At 49.6% G+C, this 25,932-nt stretch overlaps 1 protein-coding gene across 4 annotated transcripts in view; it reads left to right on the top strand.

Moving 5' to 3' along the window:
- Positions 1-16,304: 16,304 nt before the first annotated feature.
- Positions 16,305-25,932, top strand: part of COG1 (component of oligomeric golgi complex 1) — a 14,635-nt gene continuing 5,007 nt past the window's right edge. For 3 of the 4 annotated variants that reach the window (XM_047758361.1, XM_047758362.1, XM_047758363.1), the window contains exons 1-7: positions 16,305-16,664; positions 19,504-19,748; positions 19,897-20,078; positions 20,222-20,392; positions 23,559-23,715; positions 24,489-24,699; positions 25,008-25,799. In XM_047758361.1, coding sequence (XP_047614317.1) covers positions 16,350-16,664; positions 19,504-19,748; positions 19,897-20,078; positions 20,222-20,392; positions 23,559-23,715; positions 24,489-24,699; positions 25,008-25,799 — 2,073 coding nt within the window. In that variant the 5' untranslated portion in view covers positions 16,305-16,349. Of the gene's footprint in view, positions 16,665-19,503; positions 19,815-19,896; positions 20,079-20,221; positions 20,393-23,558; positions 23,716-24,488; positions 24,700-25,007; positions 25,800-25,932 lie in introns of those variants that run through there. The other variant, XM_047758364.1, reaches the window with a different exon arrangement.

Here is a 25,932-nt window from a genome sequence, read left to right as displayed (position 1 = left end):
GGTCAAATGGGAGCTGTAGCCACTGGCCTACACCACAGCCACAGCAACACCAGATCTGAGCCCCATCTGCAACCTACACCACAGCTCATGGCAATACCAGATCCCTAACCCACTGAGCGAGGCCAGAGATCGAACCTGCATCCTCATGGATAATACTCAGATTCGTTTCCACTAAGCCAAGCTGGGAATGCCCAAGGACAGTGTTTTAATAGACTTTCTCCACCCCGCTCCCCGCTGCCAGACTTCTTAATGCAAATCTGAGGCTGAACACTCTTCGGGAAGCTGAGATGTTCGGCCACCGAGAAAAGGAATCACAGTTCTCTCCCTCAGCCATGAACGCATCTCCACAAGAGTCTCTTCAAGATAAAAGAAGTCCTCCCTTTGTCCACTTCCATGGCTGCGGAAACCTACAGCAGCCCATCTCCTGCACTTTTAGTGCGAGCCGGTGTGTGACGGGGAAGGGCAAGGCGCTAGAGCCTTCTCCCATAAACAGGGGTCTCCAGGTTCATTCTCAAGACAAGTTCAAGTTAACTTGGTCCCAGCTGCACTGTCTGGAGTTCAGACACTCATGGAGTCTAGACACTTCTGGAACAAAGGCCTGGACTGGGTGAAGAGTCACTTCGGCTTTCACTTAAATGCTTTTTTGCAGATTAAAATAGTCTTCTCGGGAATTCCCATTGTGCCTCGGCAGGTTAAGAACCCAACTAGTATCCGTGAGGATTCAGGTTTGATTCCTGGCCTCCCTCAGTGGGTCAAGGATCCGGCGTTGGTTGAAGATGAGGCTCGGATCTCGCGTCGCTGTGGCTGTGGTGTAGGCTGGCAGCTGCAGCTCTGATTCGACCCCTAGCCTGGGAACCTCCATATGCCATAAGTGAGGCCCTAAAAAGAAAAAAAGAAAAAAGAAACTAGTCTTCTCAATAGCTCCCCCGGGCAGATGCGCACTGTACTATTTACAGCAGGCTCGCTCTGGGAGAGGAAGGAACACAGCTGTGCCCCTGTCCTTCTCTCCTGCTTCTTCAGGTGACCCCTTTGGCTTGCTCCCGGCTCCAGGGCCTGTCAGTTGGAAGGCGGCACCTGTCCCATCCTCAGCCAAGCCGGATGTGGCTTCTTCCGGAGGCTGTCTTTGCAGCCAAGGAAACCCATTCCTCCTTGATCGTAAACAGAACATTTCCAGGCCAGCCAAGCAGACACAAAATCTGGTTTGCCGTCAGCAACATGGTTCCGGGCTATTGGGAAGATGTGCAGATGGGTATTTAGAGGGTCTGGGAGTTCATGGGCTTCCTTATGGCCTCCAGGACCAATGAAGTCAATCCTAATTGCTGGAGAAGAACCAAAATGAGGCATGGAAGTGGCAGCTCGCTTCAGCAGTAAAGCCTGTGGTCAGAGACTGGCTTTATTTAAGAGGGCCAAGGTCAGGCGAGACCCAGGGACTCTGGGAGGAGTCAGCATAGGGGTCAGGCTGTCCTTGAACAAAGAGTTTCACATTTTTTTAAACTTCACCCTTCAGAGTTCGTTCCCTCTGTTTCCCCCATCTATCTTTCCAAAGAGTGTTCCCTAATATTTACATTTAAAATACAGAAAAAAACAAACAAACAAAAAAAAACCTTAAAAGAAAGTTTTAGGGCAGTGCCCTCAGGATATGGAAGTTCCCTGGCTGGGGATTAAATCCGAGCCACAGCAGTGACTTATGCCACAGCTGTGGCATTGGATCCTATAACTCACTGCATTGGGCCAAGGACTGAACCCGCACCTCTGCAGCAACCCAAGCTACAGTCTGATTCTTAACCCACTGCACCACAGTGGGAACTCCTAAATTTGAAATTTTTAAAATGTCCTCTCCTTTTGCTAAGTCCACCTGCTCACATTGACACGATAGAGAGGGACATGTCATTTTCATAAAATGGGGCTGAGAACAGATTTTAACCATCAGTGGAGAAGCATGTGGATGGTGGATGGTCCAGAGCCTGGCCTCGAGTTTACCCTGCTTCTCTGGCTCTTCCTCCTTTCCATCAACGTATGGCCTCAGACGGAAGCAGTTTAATACATAGTTGAGCTGGAGAACAAGTTCCCAGTAAGAGCAACCAGCTACAAAAGACTGGCTTCCCATCTGTTTAGAGGAGGAAACCAACCAGCCCAGCCACACAGGGAAGTGACAGGAGCGGTCACCAAGCTCACCCTATCTGACCTTTTTTTCCTGGTTGTACCCGTGGCATAAGGAAATTCCCGAGCCGCAGCCGTGACCTACGCACAGCTGTGCCAAAGCAGGAGCTCCCCACCCAGTACGAGCTTGAGAAAAAGTAACTACCCACACTGCTATGAAAGCTTCTTCCCCAGGAAGAGACCCATTCATGTTTCCAACAGCCCGAGAGCCATCTCACTGGGAAAAAAACAGACGGCAGAGGAAGCAGCATGGCATGTGGAAGTTCCCAGGCCAGGGATGGGAACTGCAACGCAGCAGGGACCCGAGCCACTGTAGTGACAGGGCGAATCCTTAACCCGCTCTGCCACAAGCGACTTCCCTGGGGTCGACTTTTAGAACCCGCTGAAGATAGAGGCTGATGTACGGTGCGCTTTTCCTAAAGTCTCCTGGCTCCTTGTTTCCCAGTGACTCTATCCATCACTGTCCAGCTGTCACTCTCCGGAAACGACAGCGGGACTTCACAAACAGGAGCTCAATCACCAACAAAGGAGACGGAAAACTTCACGCCACACACACTCGCTCGTGCATGTCGCCGCCTCCTCTGCTCTTTTGGATGTGCTGGCGTTGTCCTTGGCTCCCCTTTTGGGGGGGAGAGAATGAAATGGGAGCCTTCAGTCTCCTTTCCACCCTCATCTTTGAAGGTTAATGGCATTTTCCTTCTCCTTCCTAGCTTTATGGATATGCGGAAACCCAGGACATCCAGAAAAAGCCTTCGGCAGCCCTGACGGCAAAAACAGTTTTAAGTATGTGATAGGAGTGATGGTTTTAATATGTCAAGAATGCGTGTACACATAAGTGCAATAGCTTTACTGTTCTTACGGCCTCTTGAGTGTGCTTATCCTTGCTAACATGCCGTTCCCGTATGTCCAGTATTCACTTTTAAAATTAATTATTTCTATTGAAGTATAATTGATTTACAATGCTGTGTTAGTTTCAGGTATAGAGCACACTGATTCAGTTTTAAGAATATATATACCACATACACACACACACACACACACACACACACACACACACACACACACACATATATATATATTCTTTTTCAGATTCTTTTCCTTTATAGGTCATTACAAAATATTGAGTATAGGAGTTCCCGTTGTGGCTCAGCAGTTAAAAAACCCGATGAGCATCCATGAGGACAGAGGTTTGATCCCTGGCTCGCTTGGTGGGTTGAGGATCCGGTGTTGTGGTGAGCAGTGATGTAGGCCAGCGGCTGCAGCTCTGGTAGGCCCCCTAGCCTGGGAACCTCCATAGGCCACGGGTGCAGCCCTAAAAAGACAAAAAAGACCCAAAAAAAGAAAAAAAAAATATATATATAGAGAGAGTATAGCTCCCTGTGCTATATAGCAGATTCTTGTTGGTGATCTATTTTATATATAGTGTTGTACATATGTTAATCCCAAACTCCTAATTTATCCCTCCCCCACACTTACCCCTTTGGTAACCGTAAGTTTGTTTTCTATGTCCGTGGGTCTGTTTCTGTTTTGTAAATAAGTTCATTTGTATGTACATTTTTTCTTTTTTAGATTTCACATATAAGCTTCATTTTATTTGATCACCTCTAGTCCACCCATGTTGCTGTAAATGGCATTCTTTCATTCATTTTCATGGCTGAGCGTGTCCAGCATTTAGACGGCGTAGCTAAATGTCATGCTTTCCAATAAGTTACAATTGCCTTGGTAATTGCGGATGTTTCTTTGTCAGATAAATTCACCCCGGAATTCCACTGTGGCACAGTGGAAACGAATCCGACTAGGAACCTTGAGGTTGAAGGTTTGATCCCTGGCCTCGCTCAGTGGGTTAAGGATCTGGTGTCACCGTGGGCTTTGATATAGGTTGCAGACACGGCTTGGATCCCTCGTTGCTGTGGCTGTGGTGTAGGCCAGCAGCTGTAGCTCCGATTTGACCCCAGCCAGGGAACCTCCATATGCCGGGGTGTGGCCCTAAAAACAGCAAAAAAAAAAAAAGGTCCCTCGATCTTCACTGCTGTAATTGATTGTATGTACTAGAAAGCAGGGAGCAAGCATTTCTTTTTAATGATCTTATTTACTTATTTTTGCAGACGTCCCGTTTTATAAACTGCCTTCACATGAAATCATACTCAATGGAAGGGACCCAGACTGAAGTTTGTTCACTAGGCCAGGTATGTGGAGTCACCTTGGTTCCCACCTACTTCTGATAAAAGACCCCATATGTGCAGGGACAGGGGGCCAGAGTCCTAGGTGACATACAGCCCCCACCCCCCAGGTTTCCTAAAACATGGAACTGGAAACTTTCGAATTTTACAGTTTGTCTTAAAACTCCCGGCCCGAGAAAAAGTCTTCAAAATGTTTTCTAGATGCCTTGGCAATCATTTGTCTGGTAGCACAACTGTTTTAAAAGTGTAAAAATAGACGACCACTGGTGAGTCCCATTTTTTGTACACCGACAGTTTTTAACGGCTGTTTTTAACGGTCCCATTTGATTTCTTCCAGATTTTGTGAGCTGGTTTAAACAGCAATGACTAAGTCATTGTAAAGCAGATGACGAAAGGGGATGCTCTAAAAATGTCATTTTTAAAGACATGTCAGATTTGCTAATAGCAGGACAGACGACAGAGAAACATCAAGAGTTTTAAAATCAGGACAAAGAAAACAACTTTTTATCATCTCCTCATCATGTCTTTCACTCAAAATCAACACATAACAAAAATTTCCAGCTCCTTAAAACACTCTTGACTGTGAATTAGACTGCTAATTCTAATGAACAAAATTAGCTAATTTTTGGAGGTCTCACAATGTACTGAGTCCTGTTCTAAGCACTTTATTATTTATTTACTTATATATTTATTTTGCTTTTTTTTTCAGGGCCACACCCGAGACATATGGAGGTTCCCAGGCCAGGGGTCAGATCGGAGCTACAGATGCCGGCCCACATCACAGCCACAGCAACGCAGGATCGGAGCCACATCTGCAACCTACACCACAGCTCATGGCCACACCAGATCCCTAACCCACTGAGCAAGGCCAAGGATCGAACCCACAACCTCATGGTTCCTGGTTGGATTTGTTTCCACTGCACCATGATGGGAACTCCCTAGGCACTTTATTTATTTACTTTTGGCCACGCCCGAGGCATGCAGAAGTTTCCCGAGCCAGGGATTGAACCCCAGCCACCGCAGGGACAATGCAGGGTCTTTAACCCACTGTGCCACCATGGAACGCCCTAAGCACTTTGTACGCATCATTGCCTTCAATTGCCACAAGAGCTCTATGAAGTAGGTCCCATTCTTACCCCCATTCCACAGATGAGGACACTGAGGCACAGCCTACTTACATCACTTGCCCAGAACCCAATTTCGTAACCCCATCACTAGACGTCTACCTGTGGGAGGTGTGACCTGGAGCCAGTGCCTGCCTTTCCCTGCTTCCCTGTCTGCAAAACAGGGGTGACACCACAGGCCTCCTAGAATTGTGTAAAGATTGGCTGAAAGGAAATATTTTAAATAATTGGTCACGTTATCAGGTACATAGCGGTATCCAGCAAACATGAAGCGCCTTTCATCTTGAATGGCAGTGAGAGAAAACCGGAAACTCTGGGGTGGTTAAACCCCTCGCTGTCTTCCAAACTGGCTAATATTACAGCACAGCTTCTAATCCTGCCATCAGGAAAGCTTTGCTGGCACTAGCACAACCAATCATGTGACACAAAATGAAAGCAAGTCCGGTGCAGAAAAGCAAACGCATGCTGCGTCTGCCCGATAAGGTGCTACAGGATTTCTACCTACGCAGAGTGCTCCCTTCTGGCAACAAGGCTTTTCCTCCTCTGCTCCGTCTAACCCAGCTTCAGTTTCCACCTGAACAGACCGGGATGTGACGTCTCGCCTCCCAAAACAGAGCCTCGCCTTGCCAAAGTGTTCTAGAAACTAAAGAGTTCACGGCATGTTCTAGATCTCACCCTCCAGGGAGAGAATTCAGTTGGCCTGGGATCTGGTGCCAACCAGAGGGAAAGGATGATGACCTGAATCCGGGGTCTATAACCATCTGCACCGCTCACAGAGCCAGCTGGAAACAGATGGTACACTCAGAGGGTTTAGCTGAAACGAATGTAATGGAGGAGCAGCATACAGGGAATCAGGCAGAGATGGATGAGGTGCCCGGAGGCCTGGTACAAGAGGAAGGCTGGACCAGCCCAAGAGCGGAAGGGGCCCGGCTTGGGGTGAGGGCACGAGAGCCCAGTGAGAGCCGAAGCCACGGGGAGGGTGCTGGGGCTGTAAAGTAATTCAGCCACAGCCAGAATCACCGTGCATCCGTTTCTCTCCTCCCGTGGCTGAACTCAACCAGAGCCGGAAGGCAGCAGAGCCGAATGAGGCAGGCAGAGAGGGGCGCAGATCGGATGGGGTGATGCGGACGGCACGTGGAAAGTCACACTATCCCCTCTGGGTGCAACAACCCCCGTTCCAGAACCCCAGCACTCTCAAAAGCTGCCCACGGTCTATTGGAATAGCTGAGCAAGTTCATTACAACTTCTGCCAAGGCACAGGCATAACCGAAGGGGCCCGAGGGGCCCGAGAGGCCTTCCTACATTCAAAGCACTCTCTGCATTCTAAGAGCATAAACTGGATTTTCAGAAAGTAACCATTGGACAGCTTGGGAGCTGCACAGGGGATGGAGGAGGAGCGCTCCATCCACTCGCACAGGATTCTAGGTGCTCAAAACCCCAAGATTCAACTCTGCTCTGGGCACGGACCACACAGAATGCAACTTGCTGGTCTCGCTTTGCAAGAGTTTGCTTTTATCTTTCTTTCTTTTCTTTTCTTTTTTTTGTCTTTTTTTCTTTTTTTTTTTTTTTTGTCTTTTTAGGGCTGCAACTGCAGCAGATGGAGGTTTCCAGGCTAGGGGTTGAATCAGAGCAGTAGTCACCAGCCTACACCACAGCCACAGCAACATCAGACCCAAGCTGTGTCTGCGACCTACACCACACCTCATGGCCACGCAGGATCTTTATCCCACTGAGTGAGGTCAGGGATCGAACCTGCGTCCTCATGCATGTTAGTGAGATTCGTTTCCGCTGAGCTACAACAGGAACCCCTTGCCACGACTTTTCAAATTCAAAGGTCAAGCAGTATACTCCCCCACCACCCCCACATACACCAAAGGCAGATAAAAAATCTAACAGGGCTATTCGATGCATTTTCATCAACTGGTTGCCTCCCCCCCCCCCCAAACTATATTTGCAAATACCCAAACTGCAAATTTTTTCGAGTCTGAGGTGTCCGGGTCTTTTATCATCCAGCCTTGGGCCAAGGAGGTTGATGTTTCTGGTTCCTCTGGTAGGACTTAAAACACAACAAAAACCAACTTCACAACCCAGTAGAAGTAGACCTTACTAGAGCTTCCTGCAAGCACACCTCCTCCTAAAACTCTGCAGCTCCCATGGAGATCTGATTTCTCCAGAATCTTTGAACTCTTGTTAGTTGACACTTATAATTTTAGGCTGTGTGAATCCCAGGATGGCATGTGATCCTGCCAATGGCCCATGCCCGGGCAAGGCAGACTTGAAACTACTTCCTCCCCAGCTCTTTCTCCAGGTGTGCTGTACCCAAGCAGAAAGCATCCCACCAAACCGTTATCACTATGGCTGAATATTCTCAGGTGGCAGCTGTGGTTACCTAGGAGACCACTGCACTTCTCCAGGTAAGGCAAAGGTAGGATTCCCATGATAAACCAGCTCCTCTTAGAGATTGGTCCCTAAGCTGCAAACATTCAACCACAATGGCGGTGACCTCTGAACTCATGCTGACCCTTAGGACTGCTGTCCTGGAATATCGGCGTGTGCGAATACACTCGCGCACGGTCCAGAAGCAACAAGATGAGGGAATAACAAGGTTAAAATGGATATAAGTCTTTTTTAATTCCATAAATAACATTAGAAAGTCCAGAGAATTAGAGTTCCCGTCGTGGCTCAGTGGAAATGAATCTGACTAGCATCCATAAGGATGCAGTTTCGATCAGGGCCCCGCTCAGTGGGTTAAGGAGCCGGTGTTGCCATGAGCTGTGGTGTAGGTCGCAGATGCGGTTCAGATCCTTTGTTCGCTGTGGCTGTGGTGCAGGCTAGCGGCTACAGCTCCCATTTGACCCCTAGCCTGGGAACCTCCAAATGCTGTGGGTGCTGCCCTAAAAAAGACAAAAATAAAATAAAATAAAATGAAAAAGCAGCTCAACACTCTAACAAAATCTTTAAAAAAAGAAAGTCCAGAGAATTCACATATTTGGAGGGAGAGGGGTGGGCTGATCAGAATTTGAATTAATTCAATCTTTCTGAAATTAGAATAATGAATTAGGAGTTCCCACAGTGGCTCAGTGGTTACAAACCCAAGTAGCATCCAGGAGGACTCGGGTTCGATCCCTGGCCTCTCTCTGTAGGTTAAGGATCTGGTGTTACCGTGAGCTGTGGTGTAGGTCACAGACATGGATCTGATCCCGCACTGCTGTGGCTGTGGCGTAGGCCGGCAGCTGTAGCTCCGATTTGACCCCTAGCCTGGGAACTTCCATATGCTGTGATTGCAGCCCTAAAAAGACAAAAACAAAACAAAAAATATTGAATCAAACCATTTTCTTTCTTTCGTAGGAACGCTAAGGGAAGGTGTACTTTGAATATTTACAGATTCATCAGCATACCAATAAATTACTTTACTACAAAGTTAAGTTATTATTCATGCATTCAACAAATACTGAATGTCTACTGCCTGTCATATACTGTTCTAGAAGCTGGGAATTTGATGAGACAAAAAAGACAGACCAAATCTCTGCTCCTTGTTACAGGAGAGCAATTCAACAACCAAATGCACAAATAAAGGAACACGAAATCACAACACAGTGACAAACACTATGATAAAAATACATAGACAATAACGAGTCACGGGCCTTAGAACCGGACAGCCTGATTTATATCTCAGCTCTGCTACTTCTTCACCGATTGGGGGCAAATTATATAATCTCCCTTGGCCCCAGTTTCCTCCTTAATAAAGTGGACATAAGACCAGGATGGAATTAAGAGGGCTTTTTGTGAGATTTGAATAAGGTAGTTCATATTCAGAGTCTATAACAGTGGCTGACATATACGAAGCCCTTGATAAATGATAACGCTTTCTACTTTTTTTTTCTTTTCTGGCTGCACCCACAGCACACAGAAGTTCCCAGGACAGGGATTGAACCTGCACCACAGCAGTGACAACACCAGATCCTTAACCCACTGAGCCACCAGGGAACTCCTAGAATTTCCTATTTTTTGTTTGTTTTTGTCTTTTTAGGGCTGCACCCACAGCATAGGGAGGTTCCCAGGCTAGGGGTCAAATCAGAACTAGAGTTGCCGGCCTACACCACAGCTATGGCAACACCAGATCCAAGCCGCGTCTGTGACCTACACCACAGCTCATGGCATTAACCTGCTGAGGCCAGGAATCAAACCTGTGTCCTCATGGATCCTAGTCGGTTCCTTACCACCGAGCCACAACAGGAACTCCCGACTATCTGACTCTTTATAGCAAAAGTTTATCAACCCCTATTTTGGGGGAAGAGTCTATAGGATTTGTAAATAGATGGAGTGTGGATAGCGAAAGAGAGAAGGATGGAGAATTATTCCCAGGTTTGAGTCATAAATAGGGGGTGCCATTTCCTGAGACAGGGTGGACTTGGAGGAGAGTACAGGATGGGTGGCAGGAAGAGGATTATTATTTTGGATGTGTTAGGTTTGAGACATCTCTTAGACATGCAAGTGGAGAGTGTACGGAGGCAGCCAGATGTATAATCCAGGAGCACAGGGCTGGAGTAACAGATGTAGGAGTCATCTGCAAACACCTGTTCCCTTCTCTCTGCTTCCACTGCCATCATAATTTCCACCTGAACCACAGAGAGACCCTCTGATTCTGAAAGTGACGGGGCAGGATGGACTCGGGATTGCAGACCAAGAAGGGGCCAGAGCTAAGCTTGAGCCTGGGCCCATCCAACATTAAGAGGTCATGCAAAGGGGAGTTCCCATTGGGGCTCAGTGGGTTAAGAACCCAACGTGGTCTCCATGAGGATGTGGGTTCGATCCCTGGCCTCACTTGGTGGGTTAGGGATCCAGCATTGCCGTGAGCTACAGCATAGATTGCAGATACAGCTTGGATTCTCTGTGGCCATGGCTGTGGTGCAGGCCAGCAGCTGCAGCTCTGATTCGACCTCTAGCCTGGGAACTTCCATATGCTGAAGGTGCAGCCGTAAGAGGAAAAAAAAAAAAAAAAATAAGGGTCACGCAAAGGAAGAAGAGTCAGCAAAAATGACTGAGAAGTGCCTAGTGAGGCGAGAGGAAAGCCAGTGGAGCACGTCACAGAAGTCACGAGGCAACTGTGTCAACAAGGGGCAGGCCAGCGGCGCTGAATGCTGCTGAAAGGTCCAGACACTGAGAAGGAGCTACTGACATGAACCACACGGAGAGGGAGGTCTTTTAGTGGATGGAGTGATGATGTGAGGACCCCTAATGGGTGACGCTGATGAAGAGAACAGGAGGGGCCTTGAGGAGACAGCACTTACCCAAGGCGGAGGTGTTTCAGTGTGACGAGGAGAAGAGAAATGGGCAGGGGCTGGAAGGAGACCAGCAGCCAAATGGGCTTTTTTTTTTTTTTTCTTTTATGGCCTCACCCATGGCAGAGGGAAGTTCCCAGGCCGGGGATGGAGTCTGAGCCACAGCTGCAACCTACACCACAGATGTGGCAACACTGGACCCTTTACCCCACAGCACTGGGCCAGGGATGAACCTGTGCCTCCACAGGGACCTGAGCCGCAGCAGTCAGGTCCCTAATCCACGGCGCCACAGCGGGAACTCCAAAGAGGCATTTTTCTATGATGGGAGACACTAGGGAATATTTTTGAGATTGTGGGAAAGATCCAACCGAGAAGGAGAAAATTATGGAGGAGAGAGAAGGAAGTGAGATCTCTGGGAGGTGGAAGGGGTGAGATTCAGGGGATTTCACAGGAGGACTTTTCTGTCTGATTACTTCCGTTTCCTCCATGTATACGAAAAGCTCATCAGCTAGGCTGGGGTGGTGGGGAGGGGGAAAGACAGCGGAGAAGACTTGAAAAGGAGTGAGAGCTTGTTACACACAGACTTTCATAAAATACCCTTTACAGTCTCTGCAGCACCCAACGCAGAGCTGGTGGACGCAGCATGTCCTCAGATGCACACTAATTAAGGACACAACGTTTGGCGTGTGATTGTCCATGTCACCTTTTCTACTCAAGGCGCTGAGAACGTGTGTAGCCCGGATGTCCAGGCTCCCTCCCTCAGGTGGGACACCTGCCTGGCTATTTGTTGAAGCCAGGGTCTTGGGTACCTGCAGACACTTAAACCAAACAGCTGTCCCTTCTATACAAATGTCACCTCCAGGAGACACAGGCTGATAAACATTGACATAAAGATGTCAAGACGCCTGCATTAGGCACTCTTATCCCGTCGGCATCTCGGCCAAGGACAAACACCAAAGGTCTGAATCACGTGGGGCAGCGGTGGGTAATTCAGCCTCTGCCTGGCCACGTCGAATTTCCTTTTCTTTGCTGGGCTGTTGCTTTGATGTCAGATTCCTCTCCGTTTCTTTCTAGCTTCTTGCTTTCTCCTTTCCCACTTCTCCTAGCTTAGCCGGAGTCAAACTTCTTATTTTAATTTTACTCACTTTGTCTTTTCCATATTTATCGTCTCTCCCCTGGGGTGCCCAGCACCCATTCCAGCCTAAGGCTGGGAGAAAAGGAGCCCTCCCCCCAGCGTGATCAGGGCATCGATGGAAGATCTCAGCAGGTTCGTTCTTCAGATTGAACACTGACGTGCCGAAGGTTCAACCCCCTTCCGTAAAAAGAAGAGGTAGCGGAGTTCCTGCGGTGGCACAGTGGGATCGGTGGCCTCTTGGGAGCGCTGAGTTGCAGGTTCAATCCCCGACCTGGCACAGTGGGTTAAGGATCCAGCATTGCCACAACTGTGGCTCGGATCTGATCCCTGGCCCAGGAGCTCCATATGCCACCGGGTGGCCGAAAAAGAAAAACAATAAAATAAAAGAGGTACTGAAACAAGGCATTGGAGTGGGTGTGATATAGGCAAGAAGTGCCTTATTGCTTTTAGCATTTCTGTCATTAGGCAACTGATGGCAAAAGATCCTTCTGCCTTTCCCAGTGCGTCCTTTGAGCAGATGCTTTGTGAGCCTGTGACACAGATGTACGACACCATTCACTCATTTCGCAAATATTTATTGGATCATTTAGTCAGGGGGCCAAGGTCTAGGGGATCTTTTCCCAGATGCTAGACCACAAAAATCCATAAAAGAAGGAGAGCGTGGTATTTGCAAAAAAAAAAAAAAAAAAACCTTCTATTTTAGGCTTTAGGCTGTCTTGGTTGCTATATTTCTATTAAAAAGCAAGGCGAAACCTGCCCCCTCAATGTTCCGAGTGAGATAAGAGAGTTAATGGGCCCAGAAAGTAAAATGCAGAACATGTTCCCTGTTTTCTTTTTTCTTTTTCTTTTTTCTTTTTCGGGCCGCACCTGTGGCATACAGAAGTTACCAGGCTAGGGGTCAAATCAGAGCTGCAGCTGCCAGCCTACACCACAGCCACGGCAATGCCAGATCCTTAACCCATGGATAGAGGCCGGGAATCGAACCCGTATCTTCCTGAGTACAAGTCAGGTTCTTAACTCACTGAGCCACAAAGGGAACTCCATGTTCCCAGTTTTAAAAGACAGCTCTCCCGCATGCAGACAACTTGGCTCCCAGGCATGGCCGCCCCATGTGCCATCTGCCACCAAATCACCAAGAGCCACTCCAGCTTGGGTCCCCAAAGTGCCTGCATGTAGAGCGCCACCTTTAGGTAAAGGGCAGGAGGCGGTGTGGGTACCATTTGAATTTTGCTTCTGAAATTTTCTTGATGTTCTGAAATTTTCTTTGATGCTAATTATGTGACAAAGATCAAGGGCTTTAGGGTCAAACAAACTGGGATCTGAAGACAGGCTTGGCCGTTGACAGTGTAATCTCAGACAGGTTCCTGGTCCTGCTGAACCTTGTTTTACCAATCAAATGAGTGTAAGACCACTTATGCTGTAGGAGTATTGTGAGAATTAAAGAAAATATACACAGAGTGACTAGGTGGCGCTCGAAATTATAGCTGTTATAATTGGCAGAATGCCTAGGTTTGATTTCAGGAGCCTGGGGTGATCTAAACATAAACTCTTGAATATAAACCCTGGATGTTTAGAATTCTGAGTTCCCATTGTGGCTCATCGGGTTAAGAACCCAACAAAGTGTCCATGAGCGGGCAGGTTGGATCCCTGGCCTCACTCAGTAGGGTAAGGATCCGATGTGGCCACAAGCTGTGGTATAGGTCAAAGATATGGCTTGGAGCCTGCGTTGCTGTGGCTATGGTGTAGCCTGGCAGCTGCAGCTCTGATTAGAACCCTAGCCTGGCCACTTTCATATGCCACAGGTGCAACCATAAAAAAGAAAAAAAAAATTCTACCCCTAAAGATTTAAGGCGAAAGGAAGAAAATCTGACATCAAGTTGCCCCATCTCTCTCACACACACACACATACACAACCTTAAACCAAAACGATGTCAATAAAACTAGGAGATGCTTCTTACTTGTGTGCCTCCTTGAGAAAAAGACTTTGTCATCTTTGCCCCTCTGTCCCCAGCACAGTGCCTGGTTCAGCTGCTGAACCTGAGCTCTTTGCCCACACTCTGGTTTTGTTAGGGCAACAAAAGCAGAAGAAGGCAGAAGAGGAAGGGGGAGTGGGAAAGAAGGGGTGGAGAGTAAAGAGTCCAAGGTAGTTCCTCCAGCCCCCGGAGCTCTCCCGGTTCCCCAGGCAAGAAGACTGGGTTTCGTAGCAGCCTCTGCTAGGCGCCTGGATCTGCTGGCAGAAGAGCAACAGTGGCATCTTCAGGGCAGTGGGACAAACTTGGCTGTGGAAGCAGAGAGAAAGCCCTGCCTTCAGAACATGCTTGGTGGAGACATTAGCCGGTGAGCTTGCCTTTTCTCTACCTGAAATGACAGGTGTGGGCACAAGTGCCGGCCACCTTAAGAAAACCCTGAGGCCCCCCTACCCTAATGGATTATTAATATTCTTCTCTCTTGCTGATTGAGAGATGCCAGCCAAACTCCCACAGAGCTGGAAACTCAGGGAGTTGTAGGTCAGTGAGGGCCTCTAGGGCAAGCAACCGACAGTGTCTTGATGTTCAAAAAAGTGACATTTATCAATAAGATATTGGACAGCTCAGAGAATCCCTGGAAAAGGTGGGGAACCAGGCTCAGGGAACAGACAGAAACAAAGGGAAGCTAACCTTCAGAACTCAGTCAAAACATGCCTCAGGGCGATTCTGGTGAGGACCGCCTTGTGTTTGCCCAAAGCTGTCACCAGCACCACTGCCAGCATTGGCAGCTGAGCACTGCAGCTGGATTCAATGTCCCTGCTGTCCGTCGAGAGTGGATGTTTGCAGGTGGATGTGGCACCACCAGAATGATGCCTCCCCTGCCCCTGCTCCTTGTGTCTGATTGGCTGATCCAGCTTAGCAGTAAAGGAACCGATCTTGCCATACAGCAATGACTTTCTCAAACATGGGAAAGACATTCTGCAGACAGATAAGTGTCCCTACAGAATGGGACTGCAGACCCGCCACCAAGGAGTGCTTTGAGTTTGTAGGAAGTTATGTGACAGAGCAGAAAAGGAATTCGAAATTCTAGGTCTAAGGGCTGATTTTGTCCCATGTTAACTATGCGACTTGGGCAGGAATAAATAAGCTTCTCTGGGTTTTCGTCACACATAGAATAATTATTCCTACCTGCTTTGCAGCCTGAAGCGTACATCAGATAATTTTGTGGACAGGCTTTGAAATTTACACACTTGAGTAAATCTGTCTGTCTTTCTGGGTCCCAGGTTACCCAGCAGCAAAATTTAATCCGTAGACTGAAGCGCTAGTGGAAGGTAAACTAGAATATTAAAGATTGGAATTCTTTGATGCCTGGGACCTGCCTCAAAATAATGGAGGTGGTGGGAGGGAGAGGAAGTGGGTAAGGATGCACATGAGACTGACCATGAGGTAGTGAGTGTAAAACCCAGCTGATGGACCCATTATACCATTCGCTCTGCATTAGGGTGAAATCTTCAATAATACAATTTTTTCTTTTTTTAAATGAGGCATCTTGGAAATGCTTAGATGAAACAGGCCACACTCTCCAGGTTTCATTCTTACCAAGTCTGTGTTAGGCGTCCTCCCCACCCCAAGATATTGTTTTCCTTAGTATTTTGGTCCTTTCCTCAGCTGCCCACTACCCTTCTACCCGGACTGGTGCTGATTAATGTAAGGTTACACAAGGGAAAACATCTTTGGTATAACACTGGTTGAAAGAAAAAACGGCACCCCTAAATAATTAACCAACAACCAAAGAAAACCAGAAGCAAGGGAGCGCGCACACACAGCGCCGGTAAGGAGCAGCCTGTCCCTGGTCCAGAGCAACTGGGAAGTTATCTTCAACGAACAAAAATGAACTCACACTTCTCTTTTCCTGCCACTGCATTTGCTTGATGACCACAGAAAATAATGAATAACAAGGACACCGCACAAGGCAGTGAAGGGTTCAAGCTGGTGCCCCAGCTTTGGTCCAGCACCTACTATCAGCTATGTGCGCCCACTTGGCTCCCAGCTGGCCAGGACACAGGGGCGGCCGAGGGATTCCAAGGGGAGAGGGACAGGCCGAGGGTGCAATCGCATCATCGTAGGGGAAAGACCCCTGCCCGGGGACCGTGACGGACCAGTAAGGCACAGGAGCATCACGAGGAGGCGGTACAATCACACCGCGGACGCTGGATGATAACTAACCCCGAAGTGGAGATGCTCCACCTGCCCTGGGAGGGGCTTGAGATTCGCGAGAGGCTGGACCAGCAGACATACCGCCAGCCATAGTGATCTTACAAACACACAGTCTCTCTTTAAAAAAATGCCGCCCATCGCCAGGCCCGCCCCTCGGCCTTCCGGATACGCCCCAAACAACTATGGCCGCAGCGGGGCGGAAGCACCTCCGCCCCCGACCAAGATGGCCACAGGGGCGGGACGACTGAGCGGAAGTGCCCCGTTGGGCCGCTGACCGGTCTGTCATGGCGGCCGCGGCCGCTTCCCCTGCTCTGAAGCGGCTGGATCTGCGCGACCCCGCGGCGCTTTTCGAGACCCATGGAGCGGAGGAGATCCGTGGGCTGGAGCGCCAGGTTCGGGCCGAGATTGAGCACAAGAAGGAGGAGCTGCGGCAGATGGTGGGGGAGCGGTACCGTGACCTGATTGAGGCGGCTGACACCATCGGCCAGATGCGCCGCTGCGCCGAGGGGCTGGTGGACGCCGTGAAGGCCACCGACCAGTACTGCGCCCGCCTCCGCCAGGCCGGCTCGGCCGCGCCCCGGCCGCCGCGGGACCCGCAGGTCAGCCCCGGGCCCCCGCCCCCAGCCCGGCCGCTCCTGCTCACGTGGGCCGGCCCACGTCCCCCGGCGGGGCCTCACCTGCCGCAGGAAGAGCCTCCGCCGCTCTCTGCGCTCCCTCCTCGGGGGACGACGGCCGCTGTCCTTCCTTGCGGCTGCCCGGTTCTCCAAAATCCCTCGGCCGTTTCTTCAGGCGCCTTCCCGGGCTTCCGGGCCTTGCGTTCCGCACCTCACTGGTGGGGTCACTGAGTTTTTCCTGCCAGCTTTGCATGGAAACGCCAGGGGTCTCTCGCTAGACAGTTTGACTCGTTCCATACATCGCATTTCCCAACATTATAACTAGAACAAGAGTTCTCCCCTAGGCTGACGCCTTCCCCCCAGGCCGTTCCTTCCTCCTCCCAGTCTCCCCCTCCCGCCCCCACCGCGCCCCCACCCCGACCCCGCTCCCGGGAATAACCTCCACAGCCCCTTCCACCTGTTGTTGGAAGATAGTACCCAACTATCAAGCTCTCATCTTTTTTTTTTTTTTTTTATGGCAAACTCTCATCTTTTCAAGAGAGGAACGTTTTCATTTTAAGAAACTAAGTTTATTTTAATTCGTGTTTTTCCTCCAAACACTAATGATTAGACCCACTGTCCAAGGACGCTAATCCTAATAATGCCTTTTGTGTTGCTGAAGAATGTTGACTTAGGGGTTGCAAAGGGAAGGGGCGCAGAGGGTGAGAAAGGTAAGGAAGGAATTTGTTCTTAAGCCATACAGCCATGTGGAAGGAAAAAAATTGCAGAGTGCAACTTAGCTCCAGTTTGGAACTTTTTAATACAGCCTGGGTTTTAGAAGAATCCAGATCATTAAGCCGGGCTCACGCGATAGAACCAGAGGAAACTAGAAATTCTTTGCTAATTTTTGAAATGAGAGATTTCATCCCTCCCTAGACTGCGCATTTAGTGCATTAGGTGGCCAGCCTTTGCTATAACTCAGGCATGCTTCAGGGTTTTATTAAAAAATTAATTTGTACTATGCTTATCTTGAAAAACATTTATTTTTATTGCTGTTCAATCCGATTTATTCTCAGTCACAAAAATTTGGGTGCCTTCTGTGTTCAAGGCACAGAGAATCAGAAGTCCCCTATCCCTGCTATACAGGATCTTACAATCTAGTTGAGTTAAATCCTTGGAAAGTTGATTTTAAAAAAGGTACATAATTTATAGAGTAGCAGAAGAAAGCATTTTAGGATAGGGAGTTCCCTGGTGGCTTAGTGGGTTAAGGATCTGGTGTTGTCCCATGGCCGGAGACCTTCCACAAGCTGTGAGTGCGGCAAAAAAAAAAAAAATTGTGTGTGATAATGGGTGTTGATTCCCAGAATAACGGTGTACATTTACGGTAAAAATTCCGAAGGCAGTCACTTCAGGCTTGGGTCCTCCCCAGTAAGGAGAGGCCTTCTAGATGAGATTTGGAATATGGGTCTAGGGTGTGTAAAGACGATCAAACTCAGGTATGAATTTCATTAAAGCAGAGTTTCTCAACCTTGGTGTTACCGGTTTGAGGGATTATTCCTTGTTGTAGAGGCCTATCCTATGTGTAGTGGGCTGTTTAGAAGCATCCCAGGCTCCTAACCACTAGCTGCCAAGAGCACTCCTGTCACCCACTGTGGTAATCAAAAATGACCCCTGATATTGCTGCACGGTCCCTGGGAGATGAAATCTCTTCCCCCCCCCCCCACATGAGAATCAGAGGATTCAAGGGTTCCTGGAAGAAAGTAGTGGAAGGACAGGAAACCCTTGATCCCCAGGCCGAGGTCCTCAGCAACAGGGAGCCCTTTAGAACTGAGCAAAGCCGTGATCTCAGTGGCCTTCGAAGAAGGTTAATTTGACAGCGAAGGAAAAGGATAGATCCGAGGGGATAGAGAGTGAACAGAGCACAAGTGATGTGTTTGGGGAGTAACCTCAGTGTGGGATTGGAGTTCTCTTGCGACACAGTGGGTTAAGGATCCGGCATTGTCACTGCAGTGGGCCACTGCTGTGGTGCAGGTTTGATCCCTTGCCTAGGAACTTTCTCATGCTGTGGGTGCAGCCAAAAAAAAATTCTAAGTGTGAGAGGATGACTTGGGTTAGAATCCTGCCAGTGGTAGCAGAACCCCAGGTCGTGGAGACATCAACAGACCCAGCCAGAGAACACGAGTTTCTTGGGAATTGGGGGCCGAGGGGTGGCATATGCTAACATATCTAGGGAGATGAATTTGGTTTTAAATATGCTGGTTGTAGAATGGCAGTGAAACTTCCCAGGGGAAGTGGCTGGCAGCAGCAGAAAAGGCTCGATTGGGATTCAGGGGAGCAGTATGGGCTACAGATAAGGACGTGGTCATGTCCACCTGGAGGTGACAGTTGAGGGAAGAGACCTGTGAGGTGAGAGGACAGACTGAGATGAGTGGAGGCGTGAGGCCTGAACCACAAGATTTGGTGGAAGGTTGATGAATAGAAGCAGCCAGCAAAGAAGCCCACGATGCACCGAAAGCAGCGGGAGGAAAGGTAGGAAGACTGAACATCAGACGAGGGAAGGAGAAGGCTCGCCCGCGGGATGGCACGTGGGCTCTGGGCTATTGAAGCATCCTGAGGGTCCCTGACACCCAGACCGTGAGATGACCACATTAGGTTTGCCCTCCAAGATGGAGCAAAGCTGCAGCTGGTAGGAAAATCTTGACTCCAGTAATTCTGCTACGGCCACGTCAATGCCTTGCTGAGCGGCACCGAATCTGGCTTCATGGAAGCTTCGTCCCTCCTTCTACCTTAGCCAGCCCAACACGGCCCCTGCTTTGGTTTGTTCTGATTCGTGTTTGTTCTGCAGCCACAGCTGCCGTCCCAGGAGAAGTTCTACAGCATGGCTGCCCAGATCAAGCTACTCCTAGAAATTCCTGAGAAGATCTGGAGCTCGATGGAGGCGTCTCAGTATCTCCACGCCACACAGCTCTACCTGCTCTGCTGCCACCTCCACACCCTGCTCCAGCTGGATGCTTCTAGCTCCCGATACAGCCCTGTCCTGTCCCGATTCCCTATACTCGTCCGGCAGGTGGCAGCAGCCAGCCACTTCCGGTAAGTGGCTCTGGCAAAAAGACCTTCTCTGGCCATGGCCACACGTCAGCCCTACGATTTTATGGAGTAGGTCTTCTTTCGTGACATTCTGGGGCTCTTCCCCCGAGATGTACAAAGCTCCCTGCTGACCTTGGTCATCATCTTGTAGGTCAACCATTCTGCAGGAGAGCAGGATGCTCCTGAAGTGCCAGGCCGTGTCCGACCAAGCCGTGGCCGAGGCCCTGTGTGCTATAATGCTCTTAGAAGAGAGTTCTCCTCGCCAAGCCCTAACAGACTTCCTGTTGGCCAGAAAGGCGGCTATTCAGAAACTTCTCAACCAGCCGCACCACGGTGGGTGTGGCTTCTCCCCAAAATGTGGTCCTCAAACATGGAAATGGAGCAGGGATGTGCTGCGGGAACCCACAGCATCCAGAGAATTTTGTTTCCAACTTTGCTAAAGGAAGTTGTTAACAGAGGGTGGTTTCTTCTCGCAGGTGCTGGTGTCAAGGCTCAGATTTGCTCTCTCGTGGAGCTGCTGGCCACAACCTTGAACCAAGCCCATGCTCTTTTCTACACTTTACCGGAAGGTCTGCTGCCAGAGCCGTCCCTGCCGTGTGGCTTGCTCTTCTCAACTCTGGACACCATCACAGGCCAGCATCCCCCTGGTGAGCTCTTAGCCAGCCTCTCTTATTTTCTGGTTCATTCAGCAGATTTTTACTGGCAGGTGCCATCTGCCGGCTACTGTGCTAGGCTCTGGGGAGACAGCAGTGAATTGGGCAGATGTGGACCCTCCTTCGTGGAGGTCACGGGCTAGTGGTAGAGGCAGATGTTGAACTCACGATCCACGAATACCTGCTTAGTACCCATATTGGTCGCTGCCATGACGACAGAGGATAGGCTGACCTGGTAGCCTGGAATGGAGGGACCTCACCAAGGTCAGAGACTTTCTTGGGGACATGATATTTGAAATGAAACCTGAGGGTGAGTAAGAGTCAGGTAAAGAAGGCAAAGAAGAGAGTTCTAGGCACAAGGGAGAGGAGGTGCAAAGGTCCTGAGGTGAGGAGACTTTTAGTGTGTGAGGAACTGAAAGAAAGCAGAGGTGGCTGAGGGGTAGTGGGGGGAGAAGAGACGGGGCTGGGCTATGAGTTGTGACCAGGTAATGCAGAGCCATGTGAGCAGAACAGTGGCTAGCCTTCTGGGACCTTCCAGGCTTAGTTATCCTTCGTTCTGTGTTCCCATGTCTCCTATACTTTTCATTTGGGACCATTTGTCCCAATTGGAATTAAATGCATTTGGCTTTTATGTGGCAGCGGATCCCCGTGCTGCTCGAGTGGATGCCGAGAGCTCATGTCAGAGGCTGTCACCATGAACCAGATGACAGACATCGGGGGCAGTAGAGAGAGAGCTGAAGGGACAACTTGGACAGGTGTCCAGAAGACAGTTTGGTAAAGGATTGGCTGTGAAGGATATAGAAGGAAGGTGTCCAGGTTTACTAGAAAAGGAGTTTTCATTTTGTTTTTTTGCTTTTTAGGGCCACATCTACGGCATATGGAAGTTCCCAGGCTAGGGATCGAACTGGAGCTGCATCTGTGACCTACAGCACAGCTCACAGCAACGCCAGATCCTTAACCCACTGAGCAAGGCCAGGAATCAAACCCGCATCCTCATGGATACCAGGAGGGCTTGTTACTCCTGAGCCACAATGGGAACTTCCAGAAAAGGAGTTTTGTGGGGTTTTTTAGTGAAGTGTAGTTGATTTATAATGTTGCATTAGTTTCTGGTGATTCAGTTATACATGTATATTCTCTTTTTGTTTTCTTTTTTAAATCTTTTTCTTTCTTTCTTTTTTTTTTTTTTTTTTTTTTTTTTTTTTTGCCGAGCCCACAACCTATGGAAGTTCCCCAGGCCAGGGATCGAACCCACACCATAGCAGCAACCCAAGCCACTGCAGTGACAAAGCCAGATCCCTAACCTGCTGCACCACAAGAAAACTCCAATTCTTTTTCATATTCTTTTCCATTATAGTTTATTACAAGATATTGAATATGGTTCCCTGTGCTATACAGTAGGTCCTTGTTGGTTATCGATTTTATATGTAGTAGTTTGTATCTGCTAATCCCAAACTCTTAATTTATCCCTCCCCCCTCATCCCCTTTGGTAACCATAAGTTTGTTTTCTATGTCTGCAAGTCTGCTTCTCTTTTGTAAGTAAGTTCATCTGTGTCATTTTTTTAGACTTCACTGTAAGTGATAAATTGTCTTTCTCTGACTTACTTCATTTAGTACGATAATCTCTAAGTCCATCCAAGTTGCTGCAAATGGCATTATTTCAGTCTTTTTTATAGCTGAGTAAAATTCCATTGTACGTATGCATCCCACATCTTCTTTATCCAGTCCTCTGTCGCTGGACATTAAGGTTGCTTCTATGTCTTGGCTGTTGTGAAGAGCCCTGCAGTGAACATTTGGGTGCACGTATCTTTGCAAATTAGGGTTTTCTCTAGATGGATGCCCAGGAGTGAGATTGCTGGGTCTTATGGAAACTCTATTTTGAGCGTTTTAAGGAACCTCCATAGTGTTCTGCACAGTGGCTGCACCAATTTACATTCTCACCAGCGGTGAGAAATGAAAGGGCTGATGAGTTTACTTTCGAAACTGTTGTGTTGGAAGCAGCTGAGACCCTGGAGTGGGAAGGTGGGGTGGACGGGCGACTTTCGGGTCCAGAGCAGAGTAGAGTGGCCTTGGCTGGAGGCACCCCTGCGTGCCGCTCCTGCTTAGGGCTGTTGTTTGAAGCCTTGGGGGTGGGTGGAGCGATCCGAGGAGGGAGGATGGAGGAGAGCAGGCTGTGCCTCAGGAAACTCCAGAACTCCAAGGTCAGGCAGAGGAGACGGGAAGCACGTGGGATGCGGCGGGGGGGGGGGGAGGGGGGCAGCCCCGTGGTCACCTTCAGGCAGAGATGTGGAGTAAACGGTCTCATCTCTGGCTCCGTCTTTGCTTTTACTTTATCTGGCCTCTTTCTCGCTTCCTTGTGCCCGGGTTCCCTTGCAGGCGCTTCCATGTAGTGCCTTTTCCCTCCCATGAAAAGTGAGCTCATTTGCCGTGGCCTTGGAAACAAGCACAAGGATCCCCAAGTCTCGAACTCGGGCAGGTGCTTGCACCCAGGACAGAGTGCGTGGGCCCGTCAACAGTGAATGGAGTCGCGCAGCGGCAGCCTGCGTCCTCCTGGAGAGGTGGCCTCTGAAGAGCTGCAGGCTCCCCTTCAGGATGAGTGTCGTGGCTTCTTTGCTTAGATCTGCGAGGGAGGCAGGAGGGGTGAGGAGAGGGAAACCACCACCTTTTGTTTTCTGGCACCTTCCTTCTGCTGTGAGAGTGCCAGGGATCACCCGGCCCTCCTCATTCCTTTGCCTGCTCCTCAAGCTGGAGGAGGACAGAGTTGGAGGGACGCTGCCACGCTGCTGGATGAGGTTCTTTTGTTCTGTGGTTCTTTTGTGTGTGTGTCTTTTTATAGCTGCACCTGCGGCCTATGGAAGTTCCCAGACTGGGGGTCAGATTGGAGCCGCAGCTGCCAGCCTACACCACAGCCACAGCAATGCCAGATCCTTAACCCACTAAGAGAGGCCAGGGATCGAACCCACATCCTCATGGATACTAGCCGGGTTTGTTACCACTGAGCCACAACGGGAACTCCAATTCTGTGGTTCGCTGTCTCCATATTTCAGGGGTCCAGTCTGGCTGCCCAGAGGAAGACTAGATGCTTTTTGGAAATTCCTTCTAGGTCCTTTTCTCATTTGTGTTCAGAGGGTGGTCCCGATTACTTCTCCCTTGGCCTCCGTAGGGAAGGGCCTTGGTGTTCTGCAGCAGGAGATGAAGCTGTGCAGCTGGTTCAAGCACCTGCCCGCATCCGTCGTCGAGTTCCAGCCGGCTCTCCGGACGCTGGCGCACCCCATCAGCCAGGAGTTCCTGAAGGACACGCTGCAGAAGTGGATCCACATGCAAGTAGCCAGGGCCTCCCCTCGGCGGGCAGGGGCACCCTGCAGCCTCGCGGGTGGCCACACGAGGCCCAGTGCAGAGGGGCGAGAAGGCTGATATTCCGAATGGTGCTGTGCCTGGGGCCCCGTGGGTCAGGTCGGCCCCTCGCTCGGCCACCTTTCACTACGCTCGTGGTGGTTGGGCTGCTCTGGAGCAACCAAGAAGGAGTTTATCTTTCAACATATTACGTAGAGAATTGTAAGCCCTCTTTATGTCAGAGTCCTGCCACTCCTGTGCTTTTATTTAGCGCAGGGGGGTTGTGCTTTGGCGGTTCTTTTTTTTTTTTTCCCAAGGTGTAGTTAATTTACAACATTTTGTTCGTTTCAAGTGTACAGCAGAGTAATTCAGTTATACCTTTTATTTTCAGATTCTTTTCCATGACGGGTTATTACATAATATTGAGTAGAGTTCCCTGGGCTCTCCAGAGAGTCCTTGTTTCCCTATTTGTGTGCAGCAGTATATCTGTTAATCCCAAACTCCTGGAGCTCATTCTCTGGGGTTCTAGGCGTCCTTCCAGAGAGATACTTCAGGGGAGCAAGGGCAGGCCTGGTGAAGGGGCATAGGCGCCACCTTCCAGCCAGCCAGAAATGCTATGTATATATGTGTATTTATAAACACTCTAATATATATATATCAGGACCTAGATAAGAGGTTTTCAAGTGGAGTCCAGCTGTTTTTCTTAATAAAGGTTGAAAACCACGAAACACAAAGTCCAGGAAAACTGATTTCGTTGCAGGTGTAATGAAGACATTAAAAATGGGATTGGCAGCCTGCTCGTGTACGTGACGAGCATGAAAGGTCTCGCGGGCATCCGGGATGCCATGTGGGAATTGCTTGCCAACGAGTCCATCCATCACAGCTGGGATGTGATCTGCCGGCGGCTCCTGGACAAGCCGCTCTTATTCTGGGAGGATTTGATGCAACAGCTGTTCCTTGACCGGCTGCAGGTGAGGTGGGAAATCGCTCGCTCCAGCTGCTTTGGGGCCAATCCTGGTGTGATCTTTCAGCTGTCTGGGGAGAGTCCCATCACTTCGTATATCCTATATCCTTTCCCTGCTCTGCTGACTTACTCTCGTGGTGACTCCTCTGGATGATGTACCATGAAAATGATCAGACCCCGGGGCTGAAAAAGGCCAGGCTTCTGTTGGGTGGTTGGCTCAGAAAGTGCTAGGGTGGTGGATTGTCACTTGCTGCTCTGGTTTTGAGATTTCCTGGAAGGAACGGGGCTTTGAACTCTTCTCTCCTTCTCTTTTAGACTCTGACAAAAGAAGGCTTTGACTCCATCTCCAGTAGTTCCAAAGAGCTCCTCATTGCAGCTTTGCAGGAGCTGGAAAGCAACACCAGCAGTTCTACTTCAAATAAGCACATCCACTTTGAGCATAACATGTCTCTCTTCCTCTGGTCCGAGAGTCCCAGCGACCTGCCTTCCGCCGCCGCCTGGGTCAGCGTGTCAAGCCGGGCTCAGTTTCCCAGCAGCGGGCTCGCCATGAAAGCACAAGCTGTTAGCCCTTGTGTCCGGAACTTCTGTTCTGCCCTAGATTCTAAACTGCAGGTGCAGTTAGAGGACCTCCTGGCTTACCTCCCCTCCGGTGATCCAGCGCTGCCCAAGGACGTCTCCCCCGCGCAAGCCAAGAACTGCGCCTTCGACAGATACGCAGATGCGGGGACCGTGCAGGACATGCTGCGGACGCACTCCACGGCATGCATCAAGCGCGTCCTGAACTGCATCCAGGCAGAGCTGCAGAGCGTTGAGCAGGCTCTCCAGGGGCAGCAGGATGTCCTCGGCGGGGTCAAGCTGCATGCAGTCCTTTTCATGGCCAGACTTTGCCAGTCGCTGGGAGAACTGTGTCCCCACCTGAAGCAGTGCATCTTGGGAAAATCAGGAACCACCGAGAAATCAACAAGGGATTCTAGGGCTCTAAAAAAGCAGGGGAAGGGGAAAGCTCAAGAAATGATTCCCATGCAGGCCAAGTGGCAGGAAGTTAAGGAGCTCCTCCTGCAGCAAAGCGTGATGGGCTACCGGGTCTGGAGCTCAGTGGTTGTGAAAGTGAGTGACCCGCAGATGTACTTCTCCGCCCGCCAGGCAGTCCTTATTCTGTCTCCTTTTTATCATAGTCCAGGCTGGCCAAGCTCAGTAAGGTCTTGTAACAGGAAGGGAATAACAGGTCTTACTTCATGCA

This window comes from Phacochoerus africanus, chromosome 14, assembly GCF_016906955.1.
Source record: "Phacochoerus africanus isolate WHEZ1 chromosome 14, ROS_Pafr_v1, whole genome shotgun sequence".
NCBI lineage: Eukaryota > Metazoa > Chordata > Mammalia > Artiodactyla > Suidae > Phacochoerus > Phacochoerus africanus.
Note: the sequence above shows the minus strand (reverse complement) of the source record. Positions and strands in the feature narration are given on the sequence as shown.